General features: G+C 39.8%; 3 protein-coding genes across 5 annotated transcripts in view; all 3 read left to right on the forward strand.

Annotated features, from left to right (window-relative positions):
- The window catches only part of LOC134818847 (homeobox protein ceh-31-like), an 81,044-nt gene extending 58,856 nt beyond the window's left edge, over positions 1-22,188 (forward strand). The window contains exons 2-10 of one of the 2 annotated variants that reach the window (XM_063828533.1): positions 7,417-7,588; positions 7,825-7,926; positions 11,474-11,561; positions 16,706-16,791; positions 17,197-17,344; positions 18,497-18,648; positions 19,455-19,505; positions 20,913-21,011; positions 21,263-22,188. In XM_063828533.1, coding sequence (XP_063684603.1) covers positions 7,421-7,588; positions 7,825-7,926; positions 11,474-11,561; positions 16,706-16,791; positions 17,197-17,344; positions 18,497-18,648; positions 19,455-19,505; positions 20,913-21,011; positions 21,263-21,346 — 978 coding nt within the window. In that variant the 5' untranslated portion in view covers positions 7,417-7,420 and the 3' untranslated portion in view covers positions 21,347-22,188. The remainder of the gene's footprint in view (positions 1-7,416; positions 7,589-7,824; positions 7,927-11,473; positions 11,562-16,705; positions 16,792-17,196; positions 17,345-18,496; positions 18,649-19,454; positions 19,506-20,912; positions 21,012-21,262) is intronic. The other variant, XM_063828535.1, reaches the window with a different exon arrangement.
- Positions 1-23,681, forward strand: part of LOC134818850 (spermatogenesis-associated protein 7 homolog) — a 94,758-nt gene that overhangs the window by 62,234 nt on the left and 8,843 nt on the right. The gene's annotated exons all lie outside the window — the stretch shown is intronic.
- LOC134818829 (eukaryotic translation initiation factor 5B-like) overlaps positions 1-23,681 on the forward strand; it is a 114,200-nt gene that overhangs the window by 58,664 nt on the left and 31,855 nt on the right. The window lies entirely within an intron of this gene.

The raw sequence follows: 23,681 nt of genomic DNA on the forward strand, positions 1-23,681 counted from the left end.
CAGTAATTTGAATCGCGGTCATTAGTTTTTACTGGGACACTGCAGAGGTTGTACCTTCCATGAGGTTATAAAAGCTTCTAGTTAAAACTCGATACAGATATTGTATACATTTTCATCACCACTGGCTCGTCAAGCGGAGGGATATCAGATCGCAAACTCCCACAGTCTTCAGGTTCCGCAGTTAGTTGCAATATTTGCGTTCGGTCTTTAATTCTTTGGTCCTGACCTTTTTTGTTACTTTCCTCCCATATTTTTCCGTGTGTCTGAGCGGGGAAATTTAGTCCACCACAACACTAACACCTGATCACCACGAGGTTGTGTAGCTCAACCCGCTACATTTATTGTTGCACATTGCAGGTGTGGATCAGACCTTTTTTTAGTTAGTAGCACTACGGCTGCTTATTTGGAGCTTCCAAACAGTTCTCTGTTACTCTCTAATATCTGGGAAGTTCCCACCCCCCTTCTAGCTTCCAAACAGTTCTCTGTCACTCTCTAATATCCGGGAAGTTCCCACCCCCCTTCTAGCTTCCAAACAGTTCTCTCTGCCAATCTCTAATATCCGAGAAGTTCCCAACCCCCTCCATCATGACGCTATGACTAAGTATAACATTGGTATAGATCCTAATCTCACGAATATAGAGGATATTGTCATCTCCCGCCAACATCTGCAGATCTTGACAACAAACTTCCCACCCTGTCAAAACGAGCCCGTTTTTGATAAGGTCCCGCACACACAGTATATATGGGAGATGTACTGAGATTGTGTTGTACAGTTTACCAATATCCGATCATCTAGAATTACTAGTCATCATACTCAATACACCCGATATCAGTACACCCAATCAAGGAGAGTACCTGATACCACCATGCTCCCTACCCTGCTAGTTACTCAACTCTAAAAAGAGAACAGAAAATGTTAGCGCCTGATAAATATTAAAAATGTTTGTCTACTCTACTAAAAGCGGGGTTTAGGAGCTACTCATCATGTATAATCCATACAGCATGTGCCACAGCTGATCTTCTTGATCTATCGGGCACTATATATAGAGAGAGAGAGAGAGAGAAAGAGAAAGAGAGAGCGAGCGAGGACTGCTCCGAGAGGCAGACATATCCAACTCCTTCCCTTATCCTAACTTTCATCCCCGTCTCTTCTCGACTGTCAAATGTCTTGTAATTTTTGTATATCTCTCGTTATCGGCGATCTGGACCTTATATGGATTACTAAAAATTAGCATCATGAAAAATTTAGAATTTCCATGTCGACAACATTTTTGTAGTACGTTGCGCGGTAGTGTTACTGTACTTGTAAAACGGTAGTGATATGATCCATTACTTCCGGATCGCACCGCCTCGGATCGGAGTATCATATCCGCGGAGTAGGCCTCATATCTCCAGCCTGTATCTCCTGTAATGATTTGTTATTACTACGATATTTTTATCAGCGGAGTAGTAACGGAGCAGGGTCCTGGTGATGATTTCTAACGATACTGATAACACCCGTACTGCCGCCCGTACCTTCCCTTCTTTTATAGACCACTTTTAGGTCACAATATTTTTGCCCGGTGCCAGGACGTACATACCGAATTCGACTGCCACCGGCTATAAGACTCAACTGCAAAAAGGCGAAATATCAGCGTCTATATCCCATTTGGTGTGAAATCGAAACCCGTTCTGTCCTTTGTTCGGCGTGGTGTGTGAATTTTTGTTGTTGACATGCCGGTGAAAACTGGCGTAAGCCGGGCAGGCCGTCTTTCGTTTTGCCTTGTTATTTTTCTATTTTTTATTTCTAAAATATTCAAATAGCACTTAATTATGATTGACTATGCGCTGACAAGTCACACAATGCCGTTTATCGGTGACCGCAGAACTGTTGGAGAAAAGTTTCCCATCTTTTTCAAATTTTTAATGAGATGGCGACATTTTTAATAAGAGGTAGGAATTCTTCCGGTAAAGTTTTGATGGGGTTTAAGGACCGCTGTTATATCGGTAACGATGTTGAGCCACAAATTTACAGCAGAGTTCCCACGTGCTGTTCCACGTGATTCCGCACCACGTGACGTCACCAAAACCACGTGACGTCACCATGACTACCGGAGCTTGTTGAGCCCTCATGTTTCCCACGCGCCCTGTTCCACTCTTTATCTCATTGTGCAATCATTGTTTCGTTGCGTTCTCTCTCACCCCTACTCATACAGGCGATAGATAAGAGGGACAGGCACGACGGATAAGAAGTTACTCAAGTTAGCACATACTTGAGCAGTCCCTTGGTACCACACGGGTTCCAAGTACCTGTTTGGGGTAGTGCCAGGCGCCCCACTCTCACTTCAGGTAGGCGTGTAGGCCAGGTTCCGGTACAGGCCTGTGTCTCTCTGGGCATACCGCTGTGGTACCAGAGAGTTACCATAGGGCGGGAGCGGGATGGAACTGGGTTTACAAAACCGATAATCAGTAATGAGGTCAAGAATGTATCGGGCAGGGGGAGACGTTGAGGTCTCCTTAGGGCTCGTTTGTTTTTATCTTTGTTTTGTTGTCGTGCACGCGTCTCTTTCATATTTACTAGGTGATGCTGTCAGTGGAATTGTACTTGATATTTACTTGTATGAAGTAACATGTAGTCCGCAGATACAGCTCGTCCACCCGTCGCAGAGCTGTTCTTTATCACTTAATGTTGCCACCCTTTTATTCTTCTTTACCTCGTTAATTCTCTGCTAACTCTACTCAGCTCCAAACTAATTCGCGTGATTATTATTGACTTTGTTCTTAATCGTGTTTAGACCCCCCGTGTTGTTAAGACCAGGATTTGTGTCAGTAGGCAACCGTACTCTGTGTCTGAGTTTGTTTTGAACAAGCACTTGAATTTGACACGTGATTAGGATATGAAGTGTAGTCATCATATCTTCAGCTTCTTTACTGTTGAGTATTCTCATCTGTCATGATTCGTCGCAATTTTAAAGGTTAAATGCCGAGTGTTCTTTATACCAGCTCCCGTTTAATCTTCGTCATTAATAACTTTACAGACTGTACTTTTACGTTATTACTCGAAGATAAAATTGTTTTCTTCCCGTTGCTCTCGTTAAATTTTTATCCTTTATGAGTTTACAGACTACACTTTTGTGATATTACTTCACGATCAGAATGTTTTTTTCCTTGCTCTCGTTTAATTTTTGTCCTTGCTGAATTTGTGTTATCCCACAGCTACCAGTTACACTATTTTGTTACAGTCCTGTAAAGTTACATTTTCTTTTCTCACTCTCCTCCGGAACAAGTTACAATGAGCACCGCGCTCCGGCATCTCTCTAGCTCTACTATCAGATTATTACAAACAAATATATTTGCAGCAGCTATAGTATCAAATTTACGACAATATATATGCTCATATTCAAGCCTACTTGCCGTGGTCCGACCAGGCTCAAACCATCTGCAGCTTGGTACGCCAGCTCAAACTGTAACTACAGGAGACCACGGGTACGTGCCGAACAGGAATGTAGGGATCGTATCCAGACTCATCGGACTACCACTTGCCTTCTCTCGCCTCACGTCTGGCTCGGGTAGACTGCTGCTGTCTAGAAGTTATCCCCGCCCAGCAGGACTGTGTTGTCTCTTCTCCTTTAAATGTCGACCTACATTAAGTGTCTCGTCTCCCCTGTCCTGCTGCTGTAAGGATCGGCTGGATCATATCTTAGAGGCAATGAATATGTTTTGTCGGGATACGTCCGCACTCTCTCTGTATATCTGGTGTCGGACGGCTAGATTCTTGGCACTGGTAATTCAATGTTTGTGATAGCTTTAGTTGCTTTCGACTTTGGCTATTAATAGATGTCTATAGCGCTTAATCGAATTATTTAATCGAAAGTTTTGTATTGTTCATTTGAGAGTATGTTATTGATTACTATGGTCGTGACGTTGTTCAGAGGTTACCAAAATAAGGTCATAACCCAATTTAAGTTATGACGGTGGGTTTTTTGGATTCTCAAATCCCTTTTTTGGCTGTTGCACGGGCACGATAAAATTGTTAGGAAAACTGAGATGCTTTGTACATGGAGAGCATGATACGACACGTATATTTCCTTTTTACAAGATGACAGTATCCTAATCTAACAGGTTCTATGACAGGCCTGTAACTGATGTACTGGTCTACCATCTCGTTACAAATAACCGGAATATAATCGGGATTTTACCAAACAGTAGATCGCTAGTCACAATAGACTTGGTATTTTGAAAATAAAGGGGTAGAAATCAGATCACGTACCAGTAGAGGTTCTTATCTCGTACAGTAACTAGGTGCTTATCTCGTACAATAAAGTTGCTTGATTATGAGATGTGTGGTGGAGAGTTGTAGATGGGAAACTTTGGGCCGAACTTTGTGAAAACAAGGTTTTGCTGATTTCCTGATTTGGTGATCTAGCTGGTATACCCAAACTTTGTACCCAACTTTTTGTGGAGATCAGATAACTTCATATTTTGCTTTAAAACTGCATGATGTAAAACAAGTCTAGCAGATCGTACAGGCTTAGTTTACCGGAAAAAAGGCTAGACGAGTTCGGGCCTTGTTTCTATTACCTGCGGTTTCTGGTTAGGCCCACAAATAGTGTCTGAGAACCAAATATTTTGTTTTAATCCGTATTGTACAGTCTGAATAGCACGTGCAGACACTAGACAGTGCATCGTCGTACAAATTGTGATTAGCCTCCCCCTGATAGCCAGAGATTTTACGGTAAAGTGACATGAAGCATTATAGACCTTTATATGTACTGATAAACTTAAACGTGACATTTGGTTAAGGAGTATTGATATATTAAGGCTATTACTGTTGATGACATAACAAGCGAAGTGTTCATGGTGTTTAAAAATGGTCATCTTGATCAACGATCAGGTTTGGCTCGACGCATTTTCACTTGAACTTTAATTTCTGTATTGATTGAATTTGTTAATACCACAAATGATCTGCGCTGGTGTGTGTCTCGGAAACACTGAACCTTGCTTTTCACCCCCAGGTTGCTGCCCCCACCTGAAGCCCCACTCCCCCAGGGGTGTTACGGGTGATACCACCTGATCTCCTGTGGGGTATAATGGTTACAAGGTTATCTCTATCTTAGTTTAGAAGCCTCGTAATGCTCTTCTATCCATCAAGCTGTTCCATTGAGTACTTGATTACCATGTAAGTAGCTGGCAATCGTTTCACCTAAATCAAATTAGATTAGAGATTAGCGGATTACCGCTGGGGAGATGATGTGCTAGTCAGCCCCTGGGTTAGCGCGATAAAACCAGGAATTTAGGGGGTTTCGTGAATGAAAGTTATTATCGATTTAGAGCTGATATTCAATAGAAAATGTAAACCGATCTTTGAGGTAAAGTCTAACTTATCGTCACCTCACGGAGCTAGTCTTGATAACGTGTAAGAATAAAGCCTAATACCCGTAACAATTTCATTTGCCTTTCAATACATTGTCCCCCGAATAACCCCGAATAACGGGGGCATTCAGCCTCTTTGAGAGCTCAATTCTAGTTTTACATGCTCTGATCCTTTTTTAAGGTTGACGTTCGTTTAAATTTGTACACTGCTCTTCACATGACCTCAAACTAATAAATGAAACTGGTCACTTGACACCATGACAACGCGTCATACCCCATGGGTAGTTATGGCAACGCGTCCGACCCTTCTCCCACAGCGAAGGCAAGCAATTATATAAGGAGGAACGTTTTGCAGGCAGAAAGAGGGGCTCGTTATTTCATTTCTGCTCTAAATCTATAACAAATTTAAGATTCGTTTATCGATTGTTGATATTAAAAAGTAGCATATATTCTCAGTTTTGCGATGAATTCTATCACAACATATTTTCCGTCATTGAATCAGGGAACTAATAACATAAACATTCTAGTAATCTTGTCTCAGTTTAGCCTGTTCGTGTGCCCTATGTCTGCCCCTCCGACGCTAACTATACCATTGTGAAGGTTTGACAGTTTTATTGCTATTGCTAAGGGTGGGGGTTTGCTGGAATACAGTTGTGCGATACCACGATATTAAACATACAATATACCTGATATTAACCATATCTTGGTTGTCATCTCTAAGTGATCTTAATCAGTGAAACTATTATCAGCTTTTACTTTCCGTATTAATCAGCATATATATTTTTTTTCCTCGGAATTATCCACCCGGGACTGCTTTCATGTTTCCTGATGTTAATCTGACTGTGAATCCTGGCTCGGGTGATAGCGACGTTGTGTCTTTGTAAGAGAGAGGTGGTATTAAATGTCTCAAGTTTCACACCAATCTTTATTTTGTTTGTAATCTAACCAACCTTGTTTCCATTTCTCAACTTGCCCGATGAAAGCTTGAATTTTGCCAAGATACTCTTTTTTTTCTCTTCCTCCCCTGTGTCTTGATATGTTTCAGATTTGAAAATTACCGCGTACATTTCCGCACGTGTTATCGCGGTAAATTCCGTGTCGTGATGAATTAGAGCATCGGGTTAACACTAAGAAAGACTCGTAATTATCTCTCTTGGCCATCATTGAACTTTAGCAAAAAATGTGCAGTGTTCAAAACGCAAAGCCTCGTTTAACTAGGGCCCGAGAATATATATCACATTCTCACACAATTCGGGAAAAGATAAACATTTTTATATCAGTATTTTAAAATGCCCATTATTTTCGGACCCTTTTTCTGGCCCAGGCAGACATTTAGCAGAAATGCGTTTAAAATACGTGTTTTGTTGCCTTTCCCCAAAATTATCCATCTTTCAAAAACCCCGCTAAAAACCCGTCTCATAGTCAAGATCGCTATTCAATTACTCTCATTATATAATGGATATATATATCACGGCCGGTTGACGGATACTAGAAAGAAAACACCGGTTAAAGCCAAACGTCAATACCGCGTATTACACTTTGTAGACCCTATAGTAAACAGTTACGTTTATTACCGATTGTAAGATCGTGGTCACGTGACATCTCCCTTTGTGCACTTAAGTTATCACGTCCAACGTTTTCTCTTCCACGATGATTTAATCATCATATTTTTTGTTGGATAATTGTGCTTTTGATCCTAATGATTCCAATTAAATCAAGCAAAACCTAATTACGGAAGCAGTCACTGATATAGAAGCCTAATGCACAACATTTTTTTACTATATCAGGATTGCATCGACTTCCTCGCCAGTAGGGCTACTGGTGATAGGAAATATTTTCTGATTTAAAATAGTAGAGTAGAGAAGAGAATATCGGCAGCCATGCAGTGCATTTCTGACACTTCTGAGCGTTGTTAAACTCTTTAACACTTCGTGTTTTACCGGTTGACTAATCAGCACATGTTTGCCACGGGATCTTTCATATCCACCAATCTCATCACGTCATTTCAACCCCGTGGCCAATCAAATGATCTGATTTTACTCACGTGACCAAACATTCTCTCAGCTGCATGTCCCAACCTCACTACGAGTACCCGTCGCGCACCACGTGGCTAGGTTACCAGGCAACGAAACCGGAGCACGTGCTTACTACGACGACCAATAAGATGCAGGACAGCAACCACGTGACTTCTTATCCCGACTGGAGGCAGAACTCGGGCGATTCCTACTTTCCGCAGGTTGGTTTTCTCTTGACACTGCATTTCGTCTCTTCTAAATCCAACACTCATGAACGAGAAATGTCATCGCGTATATTACTCTCGTATTTTTTGACAGCATTTAGATCATCTTGTAGACCCGCGAAAAAGAGCTGTTTAACTACTTCTTAGTTTTTTCTTATCTAACCTAACTGTTGGGCATGTCTGGCGGTGCCTCTATGCAACCCACTAAACAACAAGCTCGTCTGTTATTACAGTGTCAGTTTAGCTGCCAGTTCAAGGATATTGATACCAAACACGATCTTACCTCCGCCGTCGCCCCACTTTCCCCTCAACCCTCCCTTCCAGACCAAAAACCCGTGAGTAGCCCTTTATTCATTAACTTTGATCGTAATCTGGATTTTTATTTTTTCGTATTTTACACCATGATAAAAAAACATAAAGCGGCATGTGCGGATAGCATTGTCATACATGGATTAAGGTAAGGTGATGATTTCGTTGAGAAGAAAAAACCTAGTCGGCGGGGCGCAGGAGCTCCACGAAAAAAGAAAATTCTACCGCCTAAATTTATTAAGTGTTGTCAGCCTTTTCGGCCTCAAATTTTAAACCTGGCAACTGGCAGCTGCTTCACTTTTTTAGTGTTTTCGTTCGAGTCCTTTCTCCGTTCATAGTCCCACGTTATATTATTGCGAGGTGTTTAGAGTATAATCGAACCTTCAGCCTGCAGCGGGACCGATAAAATCACCGGCTTTGTAAAATGTTGTAACTCGATGCCGTCCTGGTCAAGTAGCAATTCATATTATAAATTTGATAATGTTTTTGAGCTGGTATGGCACCTAAAATACCTGTGACTAGTGCTGATAAGAGGTCCCCTGCGTCATGCACCTGGACCTTATCAGTAAACACCAACCAGGACAAACTCTGTTCCTCCAATCAGGTTCCACCTGCCAGATCACGTGCCTATAGGGCTCGTACTTACGATATAATATATGTTGTGGTGACTCGATAACATATTAATCAGGACGCCAATACGGTCGATGTTGACCTACAGCCCAGATTTTGTCATATATTAACAGAGGATGTGGTAAATTTGGTATGCGTCAGCCTCAGTAACTAAAGAAAAATCAGGGTAAAACTTGTCAACCTTAAAATAGAAAATGTTAAATCAGCATCTAGATTTGGAATTCCACTCGAGGTCTAACCTAGTCAATAATCATTGATCCCTACGAATTACATTTCGCAGTGTTTTAGCCCGCGGGCGCGATTTCCAAGTTCTAACGTATTTCTTGATACCGATAGTAATATCCGGATGATTCACATATTCAAATATTTCCAGTAATTGAGTATCCATGACAATATCACGGCTCAGAAGGCTCGCTAATTTTAAAACTTCCCCATTGTACGCTCTGTCTCAGCCCCTCTTCTGATCCTCTTAAAGCTGTGACCGTACTGCTGTCTTTTAATACCGGCCAAGCATTTGATTTTTGTGGTTGAATATTTCGACGCCATCCGCGTGCCAGACAAAGCGGCTTAGCTGTAGGTTTCTGGAATTTTTCAGCCGTATTTTATTGACCGTAATCTCGTTTTTACCAACTCGTCAAATTAGACGTTAACCCTGTAGTTTAACTCTAGTTCACGTTAATTTCCCCTTTAAACAAGCTTACTATTACTATTAAAACTACAGGATATAGGGGTAGTTACAGCGCTGCCATGGCACAGCGCTGACCCGAGCTAAAAATATAGAAATACTTTTCTTAATATCTTTAAGAGCCTGGCTCCAGTAGCAGTATCAGCTCACCTAATGTTGTGCTTACTGGCCTATATGAATAAAGTTGGGAACGTCATTTACACAATTAAATTACTAGTGCAGTTATGATTTAATGTCAATAATCCTGACGATAAATCGATGATTGATCATTTATAGATTCCACTGATCAAATATAATACTCTAAGATTAAGAATATTATCATAAATTAGGATAAGGTAATAGTTAATAATAAATTATCGGGAGTATAGCTTTCGAAAGGTCGGAGCCAAAAATATTTCTATAAATAATTGGGCTGCCTGGGCCTCCGACTCGGAGGCCCTGGTAGCCCAATTATTTATAGAAATATTTTTGCCATAATTCGGACAAGTAAGACCTTAGGCTTAAACTAGGAGAAATTTAGGTTGCTAGTCAAAAACTTGCCTATAGTTTCCGATGCAATTTTTAAAAAAACTTAAAGTGAGTGGTTGATCAAACATAGATTCCAGGAATCAAAGATAGGATTCCAAGAACATTGCCACGAATTAGGATAAGATAATAGCTATTAGACAATTGTCGGTAGTATACATTTTGAAAGGTATTTCCCAATTATATTATTGGAACCAGGAAAACTTAAAACTAAGGGAAGTTTAGTTTGCTAGTCAAAACATAGCCTATTATTTCCGATGTAAGTCGTCCTTTTTTGCAAAAAGTTTTAGTAATAGCTTTTATATTAGTTTTGCACAACTGCGTCTAGTCGAAGTAGTGTCAAGTCTAGTAGACGTTTAAGTCTGATAGACTTTAAATTTTCTACCTTGGATAAGAAGTTATTATGAAAGGTATCTTGGCTAGATCAAGATTGAGAAAACGGTCCCCCCACATACATATTTTGATGTATACTAAAATTACCTGACAATTTTAGTTGCATGTTATTATCTTCCCGAGTTAATACAATAAAATTTATCAATAAAAATGTCCAAAATTATGAGTAAGTTTGACAAATTTAATCATATTAATTAATCATGGGACTTTATCATCAAACACTTTATCTGAAATTTGAATATAAAGAAAAAGCCGATGAACAGAATCCGTGATTTTAAAGTTTTTGTCAAAGTAGTTTTGATGTGCCAGGTACCTGATATTTTTAAAGTTTTCCGGTGGTCCCTGCAATCTCTTCCGTGCCCTATTTTAATGACTCCACGTTCATATTAATTGTTGCAGAAATCTCAGACCAAATTGCTGAATTCCAGCAGTTCCGATTGAAAATTATGACTGGCTTGGCGCCATTTCAAAACCTTCTTTAATTTATCGTTTGAAACTGACTGTTGGTTTCCTTGTTAAAAAGTTTAAAACTTAAACCGTTTCAATTTATCCGTATCGGGGTACTCAGATTATGGGCAAGGTTGCCGACTCAGTTGAACACGTCACGCTTTTCTAGGGTTCAGTTTTTTTATCTACAGTGCCATTAAAGATTCCTTGAAAGTCACCCGAGATTTTTTTTTCTCGAGTCTGTGGCCTCGGTATCAGAACTAGGGTTTCCTCGTGCCGTTCTCAGATTTGCTCGCTCTAGTACACCAAGTTATTCCCATAAATAGCCGCTAATAGTATATAAATTATTATAGTAAATAGTAGTAAATTTCTAATATCATTATCATTTTTTATTTTTCTACGAGTCCGATCAATAAATTTATCAACTCATTGAGTTTAAAAGTTTAAACCTTCTTTGCGACTCAAGTAGAAATTAATTTTTCAATTTCTTTATCAAAATAATAATAGTTTTCCACCGCAAAGAGAGCTGACTTGAGTGGTAAATATCAATCATCATTACTATCATTATTCCTCTATACTCCCCCACGAACATTTGATTAACCCAATAATGTTTAAAACTTTAAAACTTTTAGCAGCAATAAATAAAAGTTTTTACTGTTGGTTTATCCAAGTATAATAAACGAGATCTAATTAATGCTAACCCGAAAAGGGCAGTAACTATTCCTAACATCATTAGGCCCTTTCGTCGACTAAAAAAGTATAATCTTCTTTTCCGAATAAAAACGGAATCTAATAATTTGTTATTATTATATTATAAAGTTATTATTATAAAGTTATTATTTTATTATAAAGTTTATTAAACAAGTTCTAACGAAAGCCTTTCTCCTGAACAGCAAATAGGGAGCAGTACCACGGATAATGGTACAATGGTGACGGACACAGCAAAGTTACAAGAATACCTTATCCACACCAGCAATACAGGTACAATCACTACCTTTACTAATACAAACCTACTGCTAACTTACTAATAAAACTTATATAACTTATAATTTACTTAATATCTCACTCTATTACTTACTTATCACTCTATTACTTAATTATCACTAAACTTACTCACTGCAATAATTCTCTCTTCCTCTCTCTCTTCTTCTCATTCTCATTTCCGGGTATTTCCTTATTTACTACTCGTAAAACAAGTGTATTTCTAGATATGAACTAAATTTCGGCATAAGGAGGTTCTAAGTTATAACTCAATTCTTTTTACAACTGATTTTCCTTATTTCCGTTATTTTTCAAACTTATTTTGATTTGGTTTATTCTTGGCCTCGCTTTTCTTACATACCTCACATACCTCACAAGGACTTCCGTACTTCTCTTATTTTTCCCCGTATTTTAGTTACTTTGATGCTTTGGTACTTCCTCACTTTTTATGTCTCCGTTTTCAACAATCACCCCTTCTGTATGGCAGTTAGTCACAAAAAATTAATTGACCAAGACCTATAAATAGCCCTAAACAGTGTTCTTGTTGAAAAGTTTTTCCTTTGACGATTTCCAAACTGTGAACACATCTTTGTCTGCAAATGTAGCGATGTGCCCTGGTTTTCTCCTAATTCCTCGGATTCCGTCGTTGAAAGGAAGCTGATAGCTGGCTCGTTAATGAATCTTGTTGATTGAATGTCAAGCTGTATCGGGAACTAGAGTATAGATAGTTCCAAATCGTCGCCTCCCTGACGACGCGCTGATTTCTCGCGGGGTTTATCGGGGAATTGATCCTCTCCACCCCTGTCAACCCCACCACCTATTGGACAATTTATCGGCTCATCAACATCTGTGTCTGATTAGACCCACTCTACCACCGGCCATATTCCGACCAGTCAGCCGGCCGACTTTTGTTCAGAGGTAAAGGTTTTTGACGGGCTTTACTCTCTCCGTCTTGTATTATCTTAACTGTCATGGGGAAAATGTGGAGATGGGGATTGTGGCGGGGGCCAGGGCCGTGAAACAGGGACACAGGCTGTACACATGATCATGTGTTACTAGATACCCATGTTCTGCAGTCTAGCCGACTTGGAATTACAACATCATCATCTCCTCCAATCTAAAATATTGGTATTTTAGGTCATGTCAGATGTCGTGCCACTTTGTGACCTACATTATTTTGCTCGTGGGAATCTCCTGCTTGATTGTGGTTCTCTAGTTTCGGTGTATTTTCCTGTGCTGTTTATTTCCCACTCAGTATTTAAAACCAAGATATAAAGGATATTCCCAGGGTATGTCGTTCACAAGTTCCCCTAACTGCTAACTCACCAGTTAATGCTATGATTCCTGCAGATTTAATCGCTTTAATTTCGTCCTCCAGTCGCATAAAATGCTGCTGATTCGGTTATGTGTCCAGACTTCCAAGAAATTGGTCCAATGGTTCAGCCACACCTGATGTTATCGGCCCACATATTATTACCTTTCAAGTTCGTAAGAAACAGCAGATTTCACGTTGGCACAACTATAAAATACCAGACAACTTTCATAATTCGTGATTTTATTTACCTACCGCCGAAAAGTTCAAAAATTTGTCAATTTTTATAATTAAATTTATTCTCCTCTCTATCAAATATTTGATTAGCCTGTGTTTCTGATTCGTTTTGAGACCATCGCCCCATATACAACAGATCAGCAGACCCAACTTCCGAAACAGTTTCTTTCTAATCCATCAAGATTTCGACCGAAGATAACAAATTGACCTTATCTAGCCACCGTTCTGACAGGCTTCATCGACTCTAAAAGAAAGGAGTCTTCTTTTCATGGCGAAGTTTGTTGTGAACATTTGGGGTTTACAAAAATTTAATCAAAACGGCGAGTCTGCACCAAGTCAAGAGGGTACATTCAGAGCATATTCATGCCATATTCATCATAGATGTATAATATTTTCATGGATAAGTTAAATTAGATTTGGTATATTCAGACAAAACACCAAGGATAAGATTCGGTTGTGACTATGAGGCAGCGTTCCACTAGACCTCCACCATCATCTACCAGCTACCTTCCATCACGTGACCCACCGACAGAACCCGTACGATTTCAATTCCTCTTCGCTCACTGTTTTCTCTTTTCAAGCGAGAGCTGTGAAGCCTTAGGAAGAATTTTCGAAATTAAGTTAAATGGTAGTAAGATGAGATGTGACACAGAGCATGTTTACGAGCCTGACACTAGATCCCACGTGGCTGGAAACAGAAAATCACGTGACCTTTTCACGAGCTGCAATTGGCTGGAGAGTGGCAGTTACAGGTATCTTTTTTCACATCTTCCTAGGTGCTGAACTGTGTGATATCGTTCTGTATCACCCTCCTTCATCCACTCACACGTGGGCGAATACTGGGACCTGATTGGCCACTGTAAACCACGTGACAGCATCTCCGGAAGGTGGTTGGTCAAGTTCTGTCCTTCTCACAGCTTTTCAACTGTTCCACGCGGGGATGAAGGTTGGAGGGTTTCCCTGACTGGCAGGTGTCTCGTATTAAAAAACAGCGAACTCAACAACAACCAAGTCGCGGAAGGATTTATCAACACCATATCGCTCCCCGTAGCTGAACCCAACTTACTTATACATGTAGATCTCTTATCGTATATAGATCTCCACCCAGTCAGTCGGGCAGTAGGATCTGTCGCTGGTAAGCCCTGATCTTGGTCTATAATTTTACATCCTGTTTTATCAAAAACTACGGATAAGGACCATTTTGACAATTCTAATCCGTGCCTGAAAATTTCCGGTTCCGCCATTTCAATCTTGGCAAGCATCGAACTTCCTGGCAGAAGAATGTGGTACAAATCTTAAGTTTCAAGCTCGCCTGTAATTGGTTCATTCTTGTCACGTGACTGATGACATGGTGAGCCGTGTGATTGATGACGTCACCAGGTAGCCTATACCAATACTAAGGACAACGGTTAACTAGGAGATCGTATTCTGGGCCGGGTCACTCCAAATCCAATAACGAGTACAATATACTCCCTCCAGCTCACTAAGTCCCCAGCCATTATAGCCTGTGGTTGGTTCGTTAACAGTAGCTTGTGTTTAGTTGGGAGTTGCCGTGATAAGTTTGATCGTTCACTCGAACCTCGCTGTGTAGTTGCTAAACGTCGCCCATATCTGATAACGGCCGCTCTTATTATTGTTTGAAGAGAGTGCATGCTACACCAACACTGCCAAGGTATTAACATTGTCTTAGAAAATTGTCTTTATATTTTTTACGAGAAACCCTATATTAAAGACTGCTGCAATCTTTTATTGCTATTTACTAGCTAGATATACTGTAGTTTTTAGACGCGCTGTTGAGCCTCCTGGTTCACGAAAAGAATGTTTGTTTTAACTTTCCTAAAACCTTGTGGTCACCCTCACGACAAATTTGCGATTTCGTCATTTTATCCCAATCTTATTTTCCAGAGTTCCATCCCGGCTTACGTCCGATTTCATCATTTTCAACTACTGTCAGCACTAGTGAAATATGAAGCAAACATTCCAGCTCGCTGCCTTCAACCTAACTTCTATTTGTGAATATATTCCTAATCTCAGATAATACCCGCCTTAAAACACAGCACTTCTACACTGCACACTTCTGACTTTATCCCTGTGTCTGATTTAAATCTGCCGTGGGAAAACTTTAAAAGAACGCAGTGCGGGGTAAGATCACATCTGCCCGCCTGACAGCTGTGTATTTCAAAAAGTTTGTTGTCTCCCCAAATAGTCGCTATCCGGCGTCCCAGTTAGAGTGTCTTGTGAGGCGCCCAGATCCATTCCAGACTGCGCGGGCATTATTATTGGCAGCTGCCAGAGTTGCGATAAATTTAAATGTAGTCAATCCTATCTACTGGGGTTATGGTAAGGGAGGAGACAGCGATAGTTTTATTCGATCCGATGGTCCGGTCGATGGACTTCACTACTTTTCTGGCTTCAGTGTTGTCATGTAGCGTATATATTTATTTCAAATCTGGTGATAGATGTAAAGCAACTGTTCATACGTTTCCACAAATCCCCAAATAGACAATGTGCAACAGCCAGGTACAGACGATCCTCACATGAGCCGTCACGTGACGTCACGTGCAAATCTCGTGACGTCACCTTGGTTGCCATAGCGTGTCACGGTGACAACGCGTGACGGGTCACGTACAAGCATGGCTGGGTGACACCTGTCACTGCGTAAACGGAGGTGAAAAGACTGCAGTCTCCTCCAAAACCCACCCGCTATTTCCCACCGAGCCAGGTCATATGATGCAAACACACGGAATGACCCGGAATCTTCTTTGTCGAGAAAGAGAGAGGTGCTATTCTCTTCTTACTGAGAAATTGAAGTTCCAAATAGAACATGAGCGGTGAGCAATGCTAGTTCAGTACCAGGATTATCAGTTACATAAAATCACGTGACTTAATCAATGCTCCCCATTGGCGGAAGTGATCTTGCTGACAACTTCCAGTTGACGGTAGGTTGGATCATGGGAACGGAGCCATGGTAACACAGCCGGGGTTTCCATGGTAACCGCTGTACCATTCTTATGACTGGAGCGTCATTTTAATGTGTCATATTTTAATGAGCAGTGGGTCATTTCCCTACAGTAGGCCCTGTCACCGTCTCTAGTTCACTCAGACAGCATATTTTGATTGTGCCGACCAGCATGTACAACAAGAGAGACTGCCAGCACTTTGGAATGTCGGTCTCACAAAGGAGAGTCGATCGAGCCATCTCAATCTCGGGATCCCAAAAATTCTGAAAATTTCATCACTGGTCTTGTAACACCTCCTTTTTACGACTACTTTGTGGGCGAATCAACCCTGAATTAGAGAAGAATTAGAAAACACCCTCTCTTACATTTCACTATTATTATTTTTCTGCCGAAATACATTAATATTTTATCCTAATCATCATTTCGATATTCAATATTCAATACATTACTTGGAATAAAGGTCAGATTCCATTATTTAAGTTTAAGTTCACTTCGTTCCACACTATTCCCTCGGGTTTTCAACTGACCAATGTGATTTTTTCTTCTCCAAAAGTTAAATCATCCAACTAATGTTATGTTATCTATAGACTCTCTTTAATATACCTACCTCTAACCCTGACCTCCCCCCCCTGCAGTAGCAACGAATGGTATTCAGCCATTGTCACCTACTTCCACGTCAGATCACGTAACCAGTTGTGGCTCTCCTATTTCTGATACGAAGGTTAGTACAAACATACAAACATACAAACATACAAACATACAAACATACAAACATACAAACATACAAACATACAAACATACAAACATACAAACATACAGACATACAAACATACAAACATACAAACATACAGACATACAAACATACAAACATACAAACATACAAACATACAAACATACAAACATACAAACAAACGAAGCTATTTATTTCCATTAGAATCTGTCTTCGCTGAGTCTATTCAGAAACGATCAGAAATTTTAATGAAAGAAACATCAAACGAAGAAGAGTGTAAGACACTAATCATCCTCGAACAGAGAAACATCATCGATAAAAACTACATACAATTGTATTTACAACTTGTTTTAATAAAAATGTAAAAGTGACCAGCTAACCCCCTCCTCCTCCCAGGACCAGTTGATGTTAAGAACACTCCGGTCCCCTCCTCGTGACATGATGTGCTCCTCTCCTCCCTCCAACAGCCGGTGCACGGCCGCCCCCGCCTCATCAACCGTCAGCCCTCACAGCCCCGTCTCCAGCAGCGATATCGCCGGGATCGGTTAGTTCGGAAAACACAGTGTTTTTAGACATACGTATCATCTGTTCGCAGTACTTATTAAATCCGATCCTTAGATTACTTGTCAGCTCGCTGCTATGATCTGTGTCTTCTGTCAGTTATCTTCCCCGTCTGCGTATATCTTTGTCAGTTAACGTGTTCGTCTGTCAGTCTGTCGGTATGTTTGTTTGTGATTTTGTCGGCGTGTTTGCTATTGTCTGTTGTTTGTGTCGGTAGATGATTTGTTAATGACTTCTTATCGAGCCTTACAGTTTACCTACCCCGCCTTCAAGTTTTACTATCCGTCAGCTTTTAGTGGTTACCAGGTCTATGATAGTAACTATAGCCTTCACAAACTATCAAACTCATTAAAATCTAATCAGAAGTTGGTAATCTGTGTCTGATAATAGATAATATCGGCCTGTTTCACGATCCAGTAACTCCACTGCAGGTCCCCTCTTTTCGGATACAGTCTAAATTAATAAACCCAAACCTGTTGTTCCGTCTGGCGGGATCTGACGAGATTAATAAACTTCTTAATATGCTGCTAACAATCAGCTAACAACACATCTGGCATGCTGTGTCACGTGATGCAAACCGATCAATCATGTCCCAGGATCTGTAACCATAACAACTTGCGCGCGTTGCTGCAGTAATGGAGTGACATGATTTTCACGGAGTTAAATGCTTGGCCCGTATGGGGTGTCATTAAGGAGCGGTAGCCGTGACTAATAACTGGCCTGACGTGCTTAGTCCGTTTTATCTACGCTTCAATCACGATGAAAGTATGATAACAATCTTCCCTGCATTCCTGCAAATGATCGATATTTGTCAATACTGTAATGTGCAATATCTCACCCAAAACTTAGCGACAAGAAAAACCCTGGATGAATTTAAGTTTATAAATTTGTGATCAGAAAAGCTATTGTTGACCTATCTAGAGATATTCTGGACTTTAGTCGGCGATGCAATCTACTTGAATTGAAAGTACATATTTAGCGCGGGAGACATTGTGTCTTGCAAACGTGATCATTTCCAAAAATAAATGCTCAACTGTTTTTAAAACCCTTTCCACCTCATACCTCGAAGTTATCTGTTAACTGTTTAAAAATAACTGCGACGAATTTTTTTTCGTATTCTTACTTTTTTTTACAGGAAAAACGAAGAAGAAGAGAAAACCTCGAACTTGTTTTAGCGTTGGTCAGATGCTGGTATTAGAAAATACGTTCCAGCAAACCAAATACGTCTCAATAACGGACCGGGGCAAGCTAGCCGGCTCTTTAGGACTTACTGACAGTCAAATAAAGGTTAGTTTTAATGCAATTCAAACATCTCTACTATAATTCAAAGAATTGTTTTTGTTGTCTGTATGTACGACCGCCCACGTGCAAATTAGATGAAAAATAGGAATTTAGGTAACAACCAAAAGGTTCCATAGCAACGGTGTTTTAATGCACACATGCACGTGCAAAGATTGTTTTAACGTCATTTTGATCGGTTTTGTGGTAATGACGTTGTGTTTAACTTTAAAGTGTTTTATATTTAAATCGGCTGTATCTTCGGTTGAGATGGATATTTTTTGATGCGGTTAAAACTTTCTTTCAAAGAATACTACTAGCTTCGTCCCTGTTACAACGGGCTTTCTAGTGTTATTATAAATTAGTAATATTTTAAGAGACAGTTAATAATATTGAGGTACATGTCATGATATTGTTAATGTAAATTCCGATGTATTAAGTAAGATCATAAATGATGTGGTAAATAAATATAGTCTAATCCCGTGTGATCTCTGTTTCTGTAGGGTTTTAGAAATTCTGTCACTCTTTGTAGGCAGGATTTTTGTGCAGAAAAAAAAAGAAACTGTAAAGTTATCAGAATCCCATTTTTCTTCCTGTCAAACATTGTACGGATTGCGTTTACGTTTGCAATTCTTCGCTGCCTCGTGCAATAAGTGTCTTGCGGAATAGACTTAGGGTGACTAGCTTTTTGTAACGTGGCTGTACATTGTTGGTACGAGAGGAATGCAGTCCAAGTGTTTTTGTTCGCTTAAATTTTTGTGTCTACTTTACCACGTGATGCCCATAAAGGAGTGTTTAACCAAATACTTCTCCAGGTCTGGTTCCAAAACCGAAGAAGCAAATGGAGAAAGACCATGGATTCTAAGGTAACAGAATATATCTCTTACACCAAACTTATTATTGAATGCTAGTCCTCTTGACTGTATCCAATATCCATAATTTATAACAGTTTGTATGAGATGAAGAGCCTAATAAACGATAGTAATCTACATGATACCGCCAATTTAATTATATGTCAGTTCCACTAACATCCACGGCAGAACATAGTTTTGACACGTGGCACACGACCTCTTTATAACTAGTACAGTTAAAGTTATAGAGTTGGTGTTGTGAACTCTAAACTCCTCATCAAACCCCGTGATAGAACCCCTGCATTAGCCACATCTTATGTAAAGCAAATGACTGTAAACTACTGGCTGACTTAATGACGACTTTTTGATTTCCTATGAGAGGAGGTTTAACGAGATTCCACATTTGGCACTGGCCCACACTTATAACAGAGTGTTGAAATATAGTAACTAGTAGTCACGTGTCAGTCACGTGTTCTCTGTAAAACTTCCTTACTTTTACTGTGTTATTTCCATCCTGCACTGAGTTTCCTCTGCCATATCCCCAAACCTTATAGTCTCAATCATGCTGGATTACAATGTAAATCATGGGCCGTTGCCTGGCAACAGAGTGCACGTGTAATTAATGCATATAGCACGTGCCATGTTAGCAATACGCTACGTGAGCTAGGGGTGCGATGTAGTGCAATAAAGAGCAGTAAAGTGGCGCATTTCACACCTTCATCCCCAGTTCACTGGCCATTAAACTGTTCTGCTCTCTCTAGCACACTCCTTGATGTGGTCCTGCCACAATCCTTCTTAATTTCACCCCCTCCACATAATACGACATCAAATCTCAGATAAATCAGCGTTTTCAGTAATTTAATGCGATTAAAGGCGACTAATTTTGGACGGCATTCGTCCGATTAGCGAAAGTTTACTGAACACCTGATTTAGTTCAGATCTTTAATCAGAATTTCGCTGGATCTAGATACATTTCGTTGAATCCTGTGCCAAATCTGCCAATCCACCAAATTCCATGAGCCTAATGTGACGTACGGTCTAGAGATTTAATTTGTCGCCGAGAATGTTGCAAATGAAATATGTAGCCGACCAACGCTGATACGAATTACGTACAAGGTTAAAGTTTTTTACAGTAAAAATCGTGATCGAAATTTTTTCTTTAATCGTTGTAAATCGAGAAAACAATTATAATCGTGAAAAGTTTTAAAAACATTCTCTAATTTTTCTAGTGACATGACCTAAGCAATGATTCCGCGATTACCATATCATTAACATTAAAATAAAAAATATGGATATCTAAAACAACATTCAGTAATCGGCAAAATACACTTCTATGATAACAATATTTTATGATCTTATTAAAAGCCGGGGCTAAAATTACAGCCAAAAGTTAATAAATATTTTAATAAATGTTTATTTCAGGATCATCATGGAAACTTGCGACACATGAGTTCATGTACTGATCAGCAGCTCCCTCCTTCACAACAATACTTCTGGCCTAACGCTCAACATCACCATCAGGTAACCATAGAAACTTAATGTTTGCCTATTCTATATAATAATGTTTACTTTCTGTTCAAGAATTTCGAATCATCAAGGGAGGTGTGGGGAGGTGAATCGTATTTCTCTGACACGTGCCATATTTAGTGACACGTGTCAGGAAAATGAGGCTCATCCACCCACCAGTATACAACTTGCAATTAGTGTATCAATTGCAACATTTAAGTCATTGAACAAATAAAACAGTAAAAATAATAAAATAATAAAAGCAGATTTTACAGGAGTACCACGTTCCGACCACGACGAATCCGGAGCACCTGTACAATGGGTACAGCTACCGACACATGGTAGGATGAGTATCACGCGTATCTCATAGCAACACACGCGCAGATTACGCTTTGCACGTGCTGGCGCAGCTGATCTCTGATCGTAAGAAGAATTAGAAGTTAGAAGAAAGGGAGGTGTGTGTGTGTGAAACTGAACGACAATACAGTAAACTTGAACTTTAGACATGGACCTTTGTATTGAGAGGTGGAAGTAGATGATAGCTTAATTTTGATTATATATTTCAAATGAAGTCGAAGTTGATAAATTGTGTGTTGGATGAAATATACTCTTGGCAGGTGGATTATTATTTAAAATATTTTCTCGGCTCTTAGACTGATCAAGACACTCGGTGAAATAATTTCGAGCCGTAAATAAAGACTATACGGGACTAAGTTATTTATTTTTGTAGAAAATTGGCTTTCAAGGCAGCTAAAAGATTGATCTATTGTATTGATCTGTAGTGAGAGCTGCCGAATAGAAATCATCATCATCATCACTATGAAGTTAGGGTAATTAATTTAACCGTAATTCGTTCATTTGACCTACATTTATGCTTTAGTGAATTCGCCTTTTGTATTATAGCACTATTTTCTGTGATTCAATACACTCAGATCAAATAAATTTCTCGTATTTAGATAACTCATATCGCAAAACATTTATTTATTTTCTTGACCAAAGTTTGGTTAATTATGTAAGGTTGGCATACGAGCCATTTACGAATTTAACAGATTTGAGTGTAATTGATTGAACTGTGTAAACTGACTAACTGACTTAGTTTTTTTGAATGAGTTTTACGTTAATAACTGATATTAATTTACGATAGATGTAACCACTATTTAATTGATATATACATAATAATGACTTGTGATTACACATTTGTTTATCTGTGTCAAGATTAGCTAGAGCAGAATCATTCCAAGTTGGTGGGTGAATTTAATGAATCTCAATTATATCTTGAAAAAAAATCTTCCGCCGGAAAAAAGGCCTGTATTTTAATTATCCGTGGTCCACTGGTCCCCACCATAAACTATCAAGTAAAGAAGTAAGCTGGAGACTGATAATGTTTGTCCGACTTCTAGGCCAGAATTCTTCGAATAGACTTTAATGTGCACCAAGAATCGAATTAGGGTCCTCATTTTGGTTCATAGTAATACTCGCTCTTAACATGCTGGACCAGCAGCTATGTGAGCATGCACTAAAATCTGAAATCTAATTGATACACAAACGTCAGATTTAGTACGCATCGGTGTTACAAGATGTTTTTCCGAGCGTGCTACAGTCGACCTTCGAGATTGGCGAAAAACTGTCTCGATCACGTGATATGACCGTATAAGGAAGTTAGTCTAATTTTCGTTAGGGTTAGTGCATAGTGGTTAGCAGTTAGGGTTTCAGCATATGCTTTTGTTAAGGATTGGGTTAGGGTTAGGGTTATGGTCAGATAAGAGGGTTAGGATTTCGAAAAGTCGTTCAGGGCCAGCTAGAGAACGGGTAGAAAAAGACACGTGACAGTCGAGTGTAGACTCATAGAGTGATTAATCATCATCCTACATTTGTAAATGCTGATTTCGATTTAATAGTAATACTATTAGTAAGTTAAAGTATTTAAAGTTATATTTGTGCACAAATTTGTTGTCATACGTTGTATGACCTGCCGCGCACGAGTGCGCGGCTCCCCCTGTATCGTCGAAACTCTATAGTGAAGCGACAGTGGGGGTCACCACGTGATACAACAAATTTGTACTTCAAATCTGTATATTATCTAGTAACAATTACTTTAAAATCAAAACTAACTCTAAGTCTAATCTTAAAGTATAAACAGCTCAAATATCGTTTTATAAGCCTGTCACTGTACTTGTACTTGTAGAGCGATGCGTTGCTGGGCCGCGCCGCGCACTCAATTATGCTTCTCGCAACCACGCTAGAAGTAGATAGGCAAAATGCGCTACTGGATACTTAACTGCAGGGCCTCGCCGAGCTGCGATGAATTGACATTGTCAATTAAGCCTTGCTCTAACCAGAGCCCTCTCGCTTGCAGTAGCGCGCGACCTACTTGTGAAACAAGCGCGTCACGCAGTACGCGTAGGCACATGGCTATGTGAAAATTAAGCCTGTCGCGTGCGCGCGTTTGACAAAAATGGTTATTTGCTCATAACTCGCCAATTAATGATTTGTATGCTACGTAATAGTTTTTATTTGAAATCAGCGTAAAAAATACATTGGTATAGTATGGCTTACTTTCACTAGCACACACACACAGCTTACTCATACAACAAAAACGTACAAGCATGTACTAGCTACACAGAACGGTCAAAATTTGATTGCGCCCCTGAGCGCCACACCACACACAATAAGTTTGAAGTTGCA

The sequence above is a fragment of the Bolinopsis microptera genome, chromosome 7 (genome assembly GCF_026151205.1).
Source record: "Bolinopsis microptera isolate Bmic1 chromosome 7, MBARI_Bmic_1.0, whole genome shotgun sequence".
Taxonomy (NCBI): Eukaryota; Metazoa; Ctenophora; class Tentaculata; order Lobata; family Bolinopsidae; genus Bolinopsis; species Bolinopsis microptera.